Here is a 15,029-nt window from a genome sequence, read left to right on the forward strand (position 1 = left end):
GCATCATAAACACTAGAAATAAAATATATATTCTCGTCAAATGGGTTATTATTTCCTAAAGCCGTTCAGAAGTTACAAATAAAAGAACTTTCGAACTTTTTTCGTAATAGATTTGAAACGGATTCGGTTCAATGTTTTTATCCAAATTATTTAGTCTATGATCATTATTTTGAAGAATGCGTTCGGACCATTTCGAGCTTGTGAGCTACTGGGCGGCTCCATCATTTCAGATTTTGTCTGATTTAAAATCGCACGTAACAATCCACGGCAAATTATTGTGTTTTTATATCAGCAGAACTTTAAAAGCAATGTGCTCGATGCTATTAAACTAAAAAAAAAAGAATATTGTAATGATTTAACCACAAATCATAGAGAAGCAAACTGGGAAATCTTAGAAACACTCAAAACACGACTAATTAGCTGAATTGTTGTTTACTTCGGAAACCAGTGAGTTTTATTCTAACAATCAAAGATGGTGAATGCTGTGCATATTTGCTCTACTTTTTAGAAGCATAAGATTCCATTTAATCATCATGAACATGGTTCTTGTGGGGATGGTGTACACCCACTAGGCCTCAAAAGTTATTCGTTTTATAGACAAATCTTCTTCCGTGCACTATTGGTGAAATTTTATTTAATTTCTAATATTAATTCACCACGTAACGTATCTTAAGGCAATCAAACACTTCACACAGGTATACCGAACGCATTTTGAGAGAAATAATAACAATTCTGGACACGCGCAAATATACGCAAAAACGGTTTTTGTATTGATTTTGTTTTATTTTAAATTGTCAAAGTACTCTACATCGTTTCAATAAAAGTTGGCACCGTTATAAAAAAAGGTCCACCAACTGTCGCAATCTTTTTAAAGCTGGCGCAATCATCGAAGCAAGTAACATAATCGTTCGGCGGTAGGAAAAATTATTAGATTCTTGACACTGCTCGAGCGGCGTTGCGGAACGACGCCATTCTATTTCGGTCCTTCGGCAAACGATTGCTCGGAAGTGCTCCACCGTAAACATTGTTTATTTGTTGTCTCGAAGCACCCTTCGACCGTAAAATTTCATATCGATGTGCGTCCGCCCACCGACACCCCGTACCGCTGTGTTCATTGTCGTCCCTTCCCACCCAGTGTGTCCAACACCTGCACAGTCGCACTTCCTTCGCCACAATGCGGGGTGGGAACAATGGACGGACGGGAAAAAGGTGGCGGGAAATGTGTCGACAGGGGAGTTTTGCACAACAGTTTACGCCACGTACCGCTAACACCTCTCCCCCTTCCTCCTGGGACTGCCGGGAAAGACGGGGTTGCGGGTGATCGACAAGGCAATCGAAGGAAAGTGAAGATGAGAAATACAGTGGAGTGGAAGCACAAAAGGAAAAAAATAAACAGGCGACAACACATAGAACAACAGTTTTGCGTGACGCTCGAAACCATCATCATCATCATCATGAAGTTGTCTTCGCTCTTGACGCGTTGATTGATCATAAACCAAATGAAAACAACCTCTTAAACGACGCCACCGACGGTTTCGGGATGGTTGTGGCAATGCAATGCCATAAACGTTAAATTTAATGCCAACCGCCAAAGTGTAATAAACACAAGTCGCGAAAAAACGTGTCGGTCGACGACACCGGGGTGCTTCCGGGTGGCAGGGCGTGGGAAGGGATGGTAAACGAAAAGTTGTGTGTGTATGTGTAGAGAAAGGAAATGGAGAAAAACTGCACCCAAGAAAGTAGCAAAGTAGCGGAAAAGTGTGGACGGCACCGCGTTGATTGTAAATTATTGCTTATTGAAATCACACACACACATAGAGAGAGGGACCGACTTTTTGTTTGTTTCAATAAAACGCAACGAAACAAATGGAGAAAAGCTCCGAAACACCTTCGCACGGTTGTACCAGGGAACATAGTTACAACAAACGCCAAAGGAAATGGAAACACGCTCAGCGTGTGATGCATATCTGGACTGATTTAAATTAATTTAGAGCATTTCCAGATGTCCCCAGGATATGGACCCCACGGTGTTCAATATGGTGGCAAACATATACATTCGTTATAAATTGCGCCCAGCACAAAGGAAGGGGCGCATTTCTTTACCTTTAGCTCTTGGGAAACACGATAAGTTCGCCCTTGGCACGGACTCCAAGCCCGTGCGGCCATGAAGCATTTCGCTTTGATGCTTAAAACATGTGACAACATTTCCTTTCCTTAAGGTGTGTGTAATCCGGCCACGTGCGGTGGGACTGTGGATTCATGAATATAAACGATCTCGCTTTCGCCGGGAAATATCCCCGAAGGTGCAGAAGAGCGTATGCCGCAATGGGTGGGAATGTGCTTTCCCGTGTGTGCGTGTGTGTGTGTGTGGGGTTGGGGATTTTTCGACCAGTTTTCTAGGGCCGTTGCTTGGGGGTTTTCTGCGAACGGGTGAAGAGGGGAGGGGATACTGTTGAAGGTAATTCACATAAGTACGGTATAAAGCTTAGTGAAATTGGGTTCCAGTTTGCATGCATGCGCACAAACTCTCGCCCTCGAACATTTATGTACGTCTGTGCACGTTTGCATGTTTATGAGTGCTCTTTTGCCGCTGTCAACCACAACCCATACACCCAACACTCCCCCCTCAAGCGAGAGTCAACACGGGTAGAAGCGGACCGGAGCAGAATCCAACCGAGCGTACAGTAGTTTATAAATAGTTGATGAAGTGATTGCCGGTGATTACCGTTGTTAGGTGCCAATGAGATTATCCGGTGACGATCTCATCTCATCCCCGCCCGCCCCACCCATGGCACGCCCCTCCGACACACTCGCATTTCTTTCAAGTGGGCCATTTTGCAAAACAAATTGACGGTGGCTGGAAGGTTGAAGGTGAATCTTTTAGTGAAGCCAACCCCGAACCCCGGCCTTCCCCGCGGACAGACGAATATGGAAATTCGTTCGGAAAATTGTTTACGACCGCACCGACGTGAGGAACAGATTTTCCAAGGCCTTTTCCCAGGGGAAGTGTACGCATTTAGTTCCACTCCGGAGAGATCTTTGATTTGGTGAACGAAAGTACGCTATTTTCCGGCGAAAGAAATTTTCACAAATTCCATCCTTTGATGAAAGTTACCTTGAAAGACGTTGTAAGATCATTTTAAATTCACCCAACGAATGTGTTCGATTTAAAGTGCTCCATCGCTCTCGCTCCATCTCTGTAGCTCAATCTGTTGATGCACCGAACGGGATTGATTTAAAATGGAGATTAGCGGCAGACTCTATAAATTATCTCCACGGGTCATTCCGACGTTCGATTGCGCCCGGAGAAAATGTAGTTCAAGTGTAGGGCAGGACTAGTGGAACCGCTAGGGCGCGAAGGGAATGAATTATTTATCAAACATCCGCTTCGATCAACCGTGCCGTAGCACCTTTCGCGAGATGTTCTACCACTTTCTAAGATTAGATTTCACACAACCGTGCAAACCGGTTTCGCTGAACCACCCACCCTCCTTCGCCCCGCAGGTTCGGATCGAAAGGAATCGGTCCATAAATTTAAAGCACTGAGGTTGTGAAGCGAAGTAAATCTGTCTGTCGACTGGACGATACACTTGGTGGAAGATTTCCCGTTTTGCTGTACATTCCGAAACCACTACTACGTGACGTTTGGTCTGCAAAGGGAGTTGTGCAGTACGGAGTCCTGGCATCGTTAATACGCTGCTTCCACCAGTCTCATCCTTCGACGTTGTGACCCTTCCGGAGAGTAGTAATTATGAGCATGCAATTTCCCAACCAGGTCGATGGATTTGCTTCTAGATATTCTATTTTTCGGACCCAATCTAGTCCCGGGAGCGGACTTTGTTTAAGCACAGGCTGCAAGCGCTGGACCGGTTCATTATGTTCGCTTCGTTTTTCCCACCCATCGCACGCACATAGCCACCTCCGTTCGGACGGCGTCCGCGGAATAGGAAAGTCTATTAAAATGAACGGATAATTTGCTGCCTACGCGGGCCGCACGAACCGTGGCCTGAAGGTAAACGAAACAATAGACAGCGCGCACGGCGACACGGGCGAGCAATAAGCACCCTTATAAGCGTGGGGGGGCAGCTTTATTAAAATTTCAACCCCGACCGGGAGGGTGGGAAAATTTGTTCACCGACCAGCAAGGGGCAAAGAAAACAGACACCCTCGGTTTTTCCCTGCACAACGCTACCCTTCACTCCACGCTGCACAATGTTGCGGCGGTGGAGGCTGTGCTTGTTGTACGCTGCAACAACGCCAAGCCGCAATGGCCCCTTGCCATTTTCGCAATCATTTATCATCCGACACAAGTGCCCGGACGGTGCGCTCTCCTGCCGGCCATATTTGGGATGGAAAACGAGACTCGGAAGCCGTCGAACCGAATACCGGGCGCACAAAAGAGAGACATCACACGGAGCGCGATAAACCAAAAATAACATCACAATTCAATGAGTGGGAAAATTGAATTTTCCTTTCCCCGTCCACCAAAGGCCACCGGGTTGGCATGTTCCCTTACCGCATCCGGTCGGAAAGCCGCTCTCGGCCGGAATCAGCCACAGCGCAACCATTCACTTGACGTTTTCGCGAGAGAAAGCACCCGGGGTTTTGGGGGAGGAATTTTCTTTTCCATTCCCACCCCGAAGCGGGCGCGCTCGGCTCATCTGCAACTCGACGGTTCACAGTTGTTCCTTGGAATGCGGACACGCGATCGGAACCACGAACCCATGGTTTTTTTCCCCCCATTCGAACGGAATGTGACCCGCCGCCCAATAGGCCTTCCTTTTATTTTTATTCCCGCCTTTTACAATCGATCTCACAACTTTTTCTGCAAAATTTTCCATTCCATCGTCCGCCTGGGGGCGAGTTTTTCTTTTCCAGGGAAGTTTACATTCCCGCACTAATTCCTTAATATTTCCTACGTGCTCGGGGTGCAATAATAAGCTTCGTGTTCGGCCCTTTTCTTCACTCGTTTTGCTCTTTTTTCGGTCGATTTTGTTTTCTTCGGTAGTTTGATTGGGGAAAAAGTTTTCCCTTCTGTTTCACCACCCGCAAGAAATGATGCGTTTTTTTGTCGTTTGTGCCCAAACGCTTTTCTTTATTATTATTGATTTGAAATTTTATCACTTTTCACAGGTTTCGTTGCTGCTCCTTCCTGTTTTCTTTCGGGTTTTCCCTCCGATGGGACACTTTTTTCCCGCTTCTCACCGCACGTGGCACAATGATGTTTACCCGCCGGCTTTTGTTCTGGAATGTTTTCATTCTCTTTCTCCCCCGTCTGATCAATTTTAGGTTGAAGGAAACGAATCCTTCATTTCGGTGGTTTCTATTATCGTAATTTTCGTTCGATTGAATTTAGTGTTGCCATTCTTGGGCATTCGGCACATAATCATCAGCGTCATCGGGCACAGTTTTCGGGACGCAAAAATGAACGAGGACGTGAAAATGGCAGAATCGTGCGGTGACGATTGTGGTAGTGGGTTTCTTTTACTTTCCACTCTCCGGCTCCCTCCCCGGGCGAATGCTGCGGTATACTTTTTTACGACCTCGTGTTGGAATTCCGAAACCGCCTGCCGGCATTCGAGTGACAAGGTGTGATAAGCTACATGACCGTTAACGATCTTTCAGCATAGTCGTAAAGCAGGGGTTAGGGGTTAAAAGAAGAGAAAAAATTCGACCGGAATGTAGTTATGTTATTTCTTTTTTCCTTCTGTTTTGAAGAAAATATGACGAACTTAAAGAGGACTCATGGTTTTCGGAATGTTTTAAAGTGCTGTTTGAAATTTGATTTCAAGAATATTAAAATAAATACAGCCTTTTCCACTTATGTTAAGCTCTAACCCACCGATGATTGAAATAGCTCAACAACTGTTTTCTCTAACTCATCTCCTTTACTTTATGAGTTTACCTATAACTCATCTGACTTTGTCTCTAACCCAATTGAGTTTATCTCCAGCTGAAATTGGGAATTAAGAAATAAATGGTGGTTATACTACATTTTACAACTCCAAAACTCAAAAACATTTATATTTTTGTATGCTTTAAAGCTACTCTTATGTATTTTTGAAGAATTTTGCGTGTATTTTTTATACGTACATGTATGTCAACTAAGAAGGCTGCATTGTGGTGTTTAAGTCAGTGGTATAAATGCACTCTTTTAGCTATCAAGTGACATTGGTTGATCTAAGCTAGTACGTTTATGGCACCTAGTTAAACACCACAATGCTGCCTTCTTAGTTGACATACGTTTGAATGTACATCAAAAAATTATAAGAAAAATCATGCAATAAGAATAACTTAAAAGCATACAAAAATAATTTGTTTATTGTTCTTGGAGTTTTACAATGCAGCATAACCACAATTACTTTGTTTATTCCTCGGTTTGCGGATTAAGACAAACCCAAATGGGTTAGAAACAAAGTCAGATAAGTTAGAGCCAATAGTCGATGAGGTATTTCAAAACAAAGTGCGTTAGAGACAAAATCACCCTATTTCGAGGCAAAGTTGTCTGGCAACGCCTGTAAGATTCACACTTGATCAGTGTTTATTAAGGCTCTGTCGGATGTATAACAATATTACAAGCTTGTTTTTGTTAATATCTTAGTTAAATAGTTGGCTCAGAATATTTTATATAATATCAGAGTATGCGCACCAAAACTTTTTCACAGAACAATAGAACAAAATACATTGAATTTACATATTTTCTATTCAACGGAAAGCACTGTAAAATCACGTTCATTGCAAACGAAAACAATCACATTAATAGATTCGTTGACTAGACCAGCTTGCTTCTACCTCTGATGACACATGCTCCGAATCGGAACCCCTTTGGCTTAACACCGGCTGAGCGCATGTTTGCATCCGACGTATGAACCCCGTGTATCGCACATCATTATCAGCAACTCATCAGCTGTAATAGCAACTGTATCGCCACGTACACGAACACTTCCCAGCGAGCAGTCGGGCGAAACGTTCACTTCCTTCCAGGTTTATCTGAGATTCAGGATGCTTCAGCATGCTGTTGCCGATGGGTAGTGAGACACCGGACAATTACCTTGCTTCAAGCGGGAAGGCGCTAAATGGCTGCCCTTCGGTAGGATAACCCTAGTGACGACGTACGGTAGATCGGTGCATCGGTTTGTTGCTGCGTCATTGCTCGCCGGACGAAACCAGACGAAGGATTATGAAATTAATTTATCAACACAATGCCCGATTTTCTCCCCGATACGCGTTAAAACAGAGCCTGGGTTAAGGGTGCAAGCCAAAGGAACATGGCAAGGATCGGGTTGAAACCGCAACTTCGAAGGCATCTGTTAGTGAAAGCACGTCATCGTGGCTAGAGATCAACCTCGAGGTATCCCTGATTCGGTGAACGGAAGAAAGGCTGATTCCTGACCGGAAAGGACTTGTGAAAGGAAAATAAAATTGCAAGCCACGTCGCTGCAGCCACCGTCTATTATGGCCACTCGAATGGCTGAAGGAGCATCAATATTACTCTATTATGAATTTTAATTACACTTCAGTGTCGGGTGCCACCCTCCCCCGAACCGAAGCGAATGCACCGGCGGAACGGGAAAGGCGGTGAAAGTTGTTCACTTTTCCGCCCCATGTTCAGCCCATGTTGCCGGCCAACATCCAACGTTTCAGAGGAACGACGCTGGAAGGACAGCATGCGAATCGTTGAGATTGAAGTGGGCCTATGATTACATGCTCAATGTGCGCCCCTGTTGCATGTACCACTCCTGCTGGGTGGACGGAAACGAGGCGCGGGAAGGACGATGGGGTTATTTTCCTGCTCTTGACTTTTTCTGCAGTCCTTCGGCGCTGTTGAAGCCGTGTACTGCACTCGAGTAGTGCCTAGCTCGAGGGCACGCCTCGTGTCGGACGTCGCTAGGCGGAGGTAGCCGCGCTTGCACCACTCGAAAAACAGAGCGCTCCAGTCGAGGGTAAAATTGATGACAAGGATGCTACTCACATCGGGCGGACGCAAAGTGAACGCACCAATTAGAAAATTGAACCCACTCAGCAGAACTGGCCCAGCCTGGAACGGATCGGTGCTACGGAACGGGTGGCGGTCACTTATCAGCCGCATCAGCAGCCCGTTTCCTTACACGTCAGTTTGCCAGCAGCAGCAGCGACTTCACCTCCACACGAGAAAATCGGTTTGCATTAATCAAATTGACGGATGGGAACGGGGCGCATTTCGTTCGCCCGTGGTTAAAAGCAGCATAAATTTGTGATGTGCCATAAAATTGAACTGAACAACGCGCCAGGACTTTCCGAGGAGCTTAGATTTGCCACCCCTTCCCCACCCCCTCCCTCCCACAAACTAGTCACCCCGAGCTGTGGTTTTCATCTTGTCTTGCAGACGCTCCGAAAACTTTTACGATCGATCACCATTTTTTGGTGAAAAATTTTCCACACCAGCTGTTTGTGCTGCAAGCGCATGAGTTTATGCTGGCCATGTTTGCCGAAACCATCGGCAGCATTATCGCGTCGAAGCAGCATGTTTTGGCGGTGGACGAAGGTTCTCTGTCGATGCTCAGACTTGCGACGCTTTAATAAAACTTTTGCGAATTTGAACGAGAATGGGAGCGTAAAGTTTCAACAGAGATAAATATGCAACGAGAACGAAGCTTCATATTTGATCTGACGAAAACACACAATGGGGTAGACTAGTGTTTGTCTCTACGGTTGATGAAAGCTCGTTGTTATTTATTGAATTTATCTTTTAGTTTTAAATTTCACTTTATCTGGAACGATCAAATGTACAAGCATTTTCAAGCTCGACCATTTCATTACTTGATTGGTTCCGATGTTCGTGTTGAGAGGAACTAAAAAGTGCATCGAGTCATCGGCTCTTGAACAACGTACGATTTGCATCATGTTTCCGAACCTGACTCTCTATCTAAATATTTAAAATTCCTTTGTTCCCTGCCCCGCCCCGATCCGGAAAGCCATTCGATGCGGGGTTGTCGAGAAATTAAAATTCAATTTGTAGTACAGCCCTAATAGAATTTGAAAAGTTGCCATGTGAGCGTTACGAGTGTTTTTTTTTCCAAGCCGCGCACATATTGGAGCGCATTTGACCCGAGTCCGTTCGAATTTGGGGAAACCGAATATCGAAACTCAATAGCCAATCATTCAAATCTGCTGCACAAGTTGCAGCACTGAGTGGTTTGACATAAAACTGAAGAGGTTTCCCCCTACCGTCGGCCAGTTTCCACTTTGCCATCAAAGCTTCCCCCATCGACTTTCATCGCCGGGAGTTCCATAAAATAATAGAAAAAACATGTTACCAAAAGATCGTCCTCTTAAATTGGATTACCCGGATGGAAGGAGGAAGAAAAGAAAGTTTTCCCCCAAAGCACTCGGAGCGGAGGTTTGTGGCTGGCAGTTTTTTCCTTTTCACCGTTCGAGTTCGATATAGAATTACCTTTTTCGCACCGGGTTTTCTTGCCTTTCCGGGCCCCAAGATGGTGGAGCTGATGGCGATTTCCCATTCGTCTAGCAGTTTGAGGCAAGACGTTCCGTCCACCGGGCCACATGTCAGGAACGATTGTGGGTTTGTTTCTTTTTGCTCTTGCTGCTGAATCGTGCTTCAAATTGAGATTGGCCAGACGGAATGGAGAAGAAAAGCGAGAACACCAAGACTAGACTTCGACGGGCAACCGAAGCATGGCATGATAGGAGTCAATTTTCACACCAGGCTAGAACCCATTCCTTCGTGCACCTTTTCCAACGCACGCAGATGAGTGTCGAGTTAAATTCATCCACACACACTCCCACTCACACACATACACACACTTACCATTTGCTGCGGCCGATTGATCCGCCTCAAGAGCGCCTAGTTTGATTACCACTTGCGCCCGGACCTCCCGCTGCGAGTCTAAGGCCGCTGGCCACACTTTCCGTTTGTCAGGTGCGGGGCAAACAGTGTTTTTATTTAACCTCCATCACACTTCCTTCGCCAGGAGCTTGGACGAACCTGACTGAAATACCAAAAACGGGCCACGGCACCGGGCGAGGCTGTGTCTTTCGCCACATCGGCCATCCCGACCGAAATAAAGTGGTCCATTTTCATTCAATTCAGCCAACTTTTACTCCCCCCGGGTTCCTCCAGGTTCGGAGCGCTTTGAGTTCGAGTTTCATCATCATTGCGTAGGAGAGCGAGATACGCTCGATGATCCAGTTACGGCCAATCTCATCACGGGGAAACAGTTTTGTCCCCAAGCGGTTGGCAATGGGCTTTCCGAGTCGAAGTGTGTGCTTCGAGACGGTCGCTGAAGCGCAATGGCCGGTGCGTGCCGGTGTGAGTGAAAAAATATGATATGTTTTTGCCATTTTCTTCCCCCCTCCTCCCATACCGCACACCTGCCACCCGGGCCAGGTGTGGCACGTGCGAAGCCATGCGTTCGGTTCGAAGGGCGAATGAATGACCGGGCGTCTCCATTTCGTGGTGGAAACAGTTTGGACCGTTACCGGTGAGAGAGCAAGCAATCACTCAATCGTATTAGAGTTGTTTGATAAATGTTCCGGGACGCAGAGGGAATTTTAATAACAGGCTAAATCGCTCCTCACTTTTCTCGTTCGGGTTTTGTCTTTTACTTCCTCCATAAGGTCCGGAGCTAGTGTTAAATGCGGGGTGGGCCTATTTCCACACACGCGGTGCATGTGTGGGGGATGTGAATTTTCAAACTCACTTGTTGCCCGGCCCCGGTGCGGATGACATCCTTCCGAATTCTTTCGCGTCCGACGTAAGTGATTTTCCCCCCGAAGCGTAATTCTAATTTGATAAATGCTACGTGACTTATTTCATTAAACCCAGCAGCACATTCCCAAAACAGGGAAAGCACTGCATGTAGAGAGCTGACGTAAAAACCAAAGTGAGGGTACGCAAAAAAAAAACAAAATGGAACGGAATAATCCCCGATTCGGAAAAGAAAATCGACGGCAAAGCTGATGCTGTTGCCGTTCCGTATTTCCAATTTACAGATGGACTTACCGTCGGTTGCGGATCCGCGTGCACGATACACTCCAGCTGCGCCTCGAACCCCTCGCCCGAGTGGATCCACGACTTTTCCACGCTGATATCCGGCGGATCTGGAATGAAAGTTGAATGAGAAAACATACCCCTCGGTCAGTGAGTTTCGGTGGCGAAAAGCGGGTTTGGCAAACGGGAGCATTAAAATCAATCAATCAGTTTTCGTTTTCGCAGCCGGCCCTCCTCCCCTCGGAATGGATTGCTGTACGGTCGCGTAGGGGAGGGAGGGGGAGGTGGTGAAACACGGGAAGCGAATGGAATGGGGATGGCTAATAAAAATACTGCTTTTAATCAAGAGTTCGCTTCGGTGATGGACATGCTGGTAGCGATTTATCAGCAAACGATTGCGTGGAAAATGAAGCCAGAATCGGAGCGCGGGGGGCTTTCATCGAATGTTGCGACCATTGCGGCCTACCGTTAGGCTGTATTTCGCACACCACCTGACCCCCCCCCTCTTTCCCGGGAATGCGCATTCGCTACGGGAGTCAATTGTGTTGAGTAATATTTCATTGAATGCATCATTATGTTCGTTGCAGGAACCGTATGGTAGCTGGTTGTTTCATTTAAATGCATTTCAATGATGCATTCGCGATTAACTGGCGAAAAAACACACCCGCACCACCACCACCACCAATGCACGGTAGGCCTCCGCTTTCTTGCTGAACATAAACTTTGCGGTGAATCAATGCCAAACTCATGTGTCAACTGTCATGCTGGCCGGTGGAAATGGAAACGAATTGTATGCATACCGGGCCAAATTTGGCTGCATTGAAATGGTGTAGGTGGGGTTTTGATTGGAAGTGGGGGGCTGCATACCACTATATGACGGAAACAAAGCAAATCATTAGTATACGTAACTGAAATGAACGTTGAAATTGACAAGGTTATTTTAAACACACTTTAGTTCAAGAAGTATGGTTGCAGAACAAATTATATTTGAATTTCAACATTGATAGCATGGTCATAAATCTAATATGTGTGACTCAGCATTTCACTAAAACAGGGATCGGTAAACGTTTCCGGAAAAGTTAAAATCCCGAAAATGAGAGAAAAATAGCACAAATGATAGTTCAATGTTTGAAAAATAATGCTACATCAATTTTAAATTGATTATCAATTTTCCAAATATTAAAGGTACTTAAAACTGTGATGTAAGGTAATATATTTAATGTTTTATTTTTTATCGATTTTAGTTATGTGGTATTAATTTAGTTAATTTTGCACATTTTAAACAATTTTTTTTTCTTTTACTCTACTCAAATGACTTTACCATATTATGAAGTACTCTCAGTAACAAAGCTATTTCAGCTTCTTAATAATTTGGGTACTGTGAGTCATATTTTATTCGGTAATGTAAATTGTATTTAATGAATGTAGCTATTGATGTTGTAAAGGAAACATGTTATTTTGCCACTGGATTCTTAATGAGATTCACGAGACAGGTAAATATCAAAAAATCGTCTGATATTTAACTACTCATTTAACATTTTTAATGTTCATTTTTGTCAAAAATTACAAATGAATCGTGAACAAATCCGACAACTATTGAGACTGTTTTTAGTACATTTTTAACACACATTAACATTTTTTTAAGGGTCAGATAAAATTAACTATCAGGTCGGATATGGCCTGCGTCCCGGAATTTGCCGACCCCTGCCCTAAAATATTGATCATTTATCAAGTATAATAACTAATTGCACGTGGCTTCACCGGCAAAATTTCAAATAACAAAAATTCTATAAAATATCATTTGGGTATTCAGGGTTTTTGTTTCTCTCACTGAAGAGATCGAAACGGAACGAACATTTTTCCTATTTTCATTTCATTTCATTTCAATATTTTAATCGGTTTTTAACCAGAATTAATTGAAGCTATGAAGGGATTGATTAAGTTGGAATCAGAGGAATTCATACTGATTTCAATAAAAGCAGTTTAAGTGAAACTACTGAAATGAGTCCACCAACAGGTAGCATAAATCAGTAAAACATTCGATAACGCTGAACTCATGGTTATTTTTAATTTATTTTTTAGGTTTGTACCACTTCAAAACAAATCAAATGTTGCATAAACGTTCCTCATTTAACCACCGCGCAAGCCGCCTGTTTACGATGTTTAATACCCTTTGTGGAATCGCTTCATCGACCCATTTCGACCAGCGCTGCGAAACAATCAGCATCCAGCGCTTATCGTTGGCAGAATGAGAATGTGAAAAGCGTTCCTCTGGGTCCAATTGTCCCGCCGTTGTATAAATGGTTCCAACTCTGCAGGGAGCGACTTACGCCATTGGTCGCCCCACGTCTTCGGCCCCTCGCGGTTCATTAACGCGGATCGAAGGGAAGCTGATTATTTCCCATCGATCGTTGCCTGCGCCACCGGGCCAGAACGGGGCGTCCAGATTTAAGCGTTTACGCGACTGCGAGCCCGTTCGGCCGTTCATTCCGGGCCACCGGAACCGGGCCGGGCCCGTATGCCAGATGAATAAATGATACGCATCCGTTGGCCGAGTCGAGCGACCGCGGCACCCACCGGTCGGCCGGAAGGAAGCTGCAGCGAGAGCATGGCCTCGGGCAGTGAGTGTGTGTTTGAGCGTGTGTGGGGGAGTTGATAAAAAATTCAATCTCACTCTCGCCGCCGGGAAGCTGGCGATTTCACGCAGCCGGACAGCGAATTCCGTAGTGGCAATTTTTGATACGGAAGCCATAAACACTCCCCCCCTCGCTCCGAGCACGACCAGCTCTGGCAGAGCACGCTGGTTGGAGCTGGAATTGGAGCTGCATATTTTATGGCACGCCGCCGATTCGCGGCAGTCGATTGTCTAATCCGATCAGCGCACGCCCCCGGGTTTCATCGTATCGATGTGGTAAATTTAATTAGCGCATTCCCCGCTCGGAAAAGTGCTCTGGTGCATGTGTGCCATGCGCTGCAAGGAATGCACACTCTTGGCTTGGCCCCACCATGCAGCCGGTGCTTGAGAGCGAGGGCTAAATAGTTTGATTTACGGTGCGTCTGTTGGGTGGTGGTGTTTATCTGGGCGGAATGGGGTAGGAAAATCACGGGTGTGCAGCCAGACGCAGCACACTTGTGCCGCAAGAAATATTTTCCACGAGCCGGCGGGGAGCAGGGGACGAAAGGGAGAATTGAGGTGCAGTCGTGTTTGGCAGTTGAAGCAGCGATGCTTAAACAAATACTCTCGCTTCGGTTTAGAATGGCGACGGGAGCTCTATAAGGAGCAGCCTTTTGCCAATTTGCAGTTGCCCCGTTTTCAGCAAAAGGCGAAAATGCTTTCCTCACACTGAAAATCGTAACGTGGTAAGAAGGGATCCAGCAAGGGGAGCTCCACTACGTGTCAATCATCGGTGCCACACGCACAAACGGACGAATGAACTCAATTAGCCCGATGGCTATCCAATTCAAAAGTTGCCAACTTCCGGTCGCGGAAAACACACCCACCAACATCCGCGCTTAACAAGGCCACGCAATGCAAACACACCGGCATGCGAAATCTCTTCTTGGGTAGGTGCATATCGAGCAGAGGGGAAGGGGAACCGTGCCGAACTCGGGAGTAATCGCAAGCATGGTGGAAAGAAGGTCAAAAGTCACGCCGGCTGAAAGAGTTGGTGCACCGGTACAGCACCGTCAATCACCCGACGGTGAGTTGGGGTTTTACGCAACTTCCGGCTCCACAAAAGTTTTGCGATACATCTACAATATCTTCGGGTTGGCCAAGCGGTTCGCATTCAGAGGTCCAATACGTGGCGCAAATCATTTACTCCATGTCGATGTGATGGATGGAGCTGTTGTGGAAGGATTAATTAAACATTGACAGCTTGTTAGGCATTCGGTCGGTTTAACACAAATCACGCCACATATCAAAAGGTAACCAAATATGATGAATCATTTTGTTTCATCAATAAAAAGTGAAATGAACAAAATGGACAACCAAAACGAGCCCAGTGTTTCGAGTTAATACCCCGAAATGCTTAATTGC

General features: G+C 45.6%; 1 protein-coding gene across 2 annotated transcripts in view; it reads right to left on the bottom strand.

The window, feature by feature from the left end:
- Nucleotides 1-15,029, bottom strand: part of LOC131286676 (hemicentin-1) — a 198,773-nt gene that overhangs the window by 7,664 nt on the left and 176,080 nt on the right. For both annotated transcript variants that reach the window (XM_058315662.1, XM_058315663.1), the window contains exon 6: nucleotides 11,003-11,100. In XM_058315662.1, the coding sequence (XP_058171645.1) occupies nucleotides 11,003-11,100 (98 nt within the window). The remainder of the gene's footprint in view (nucleotides 1-11,002; nucleotides 11,101-15,029) is intronic.

Source organism: Anopheles ziemanni, chromosome 3 (genome assembly GCF_943734765.1).
Source record: "Anopheles ziemanni chromosome 3, idAnoZiCoDA_A2_x.2, whole genome shotgun sequence".
In the NCBI taxonomy this organism is placed as follows: domain Eukaryota; kingdom Metazoa; phylum Arthropoda; class Insecta; order Diptera; family Culicidae; genus Anopheles; species Anopheles ziemanni.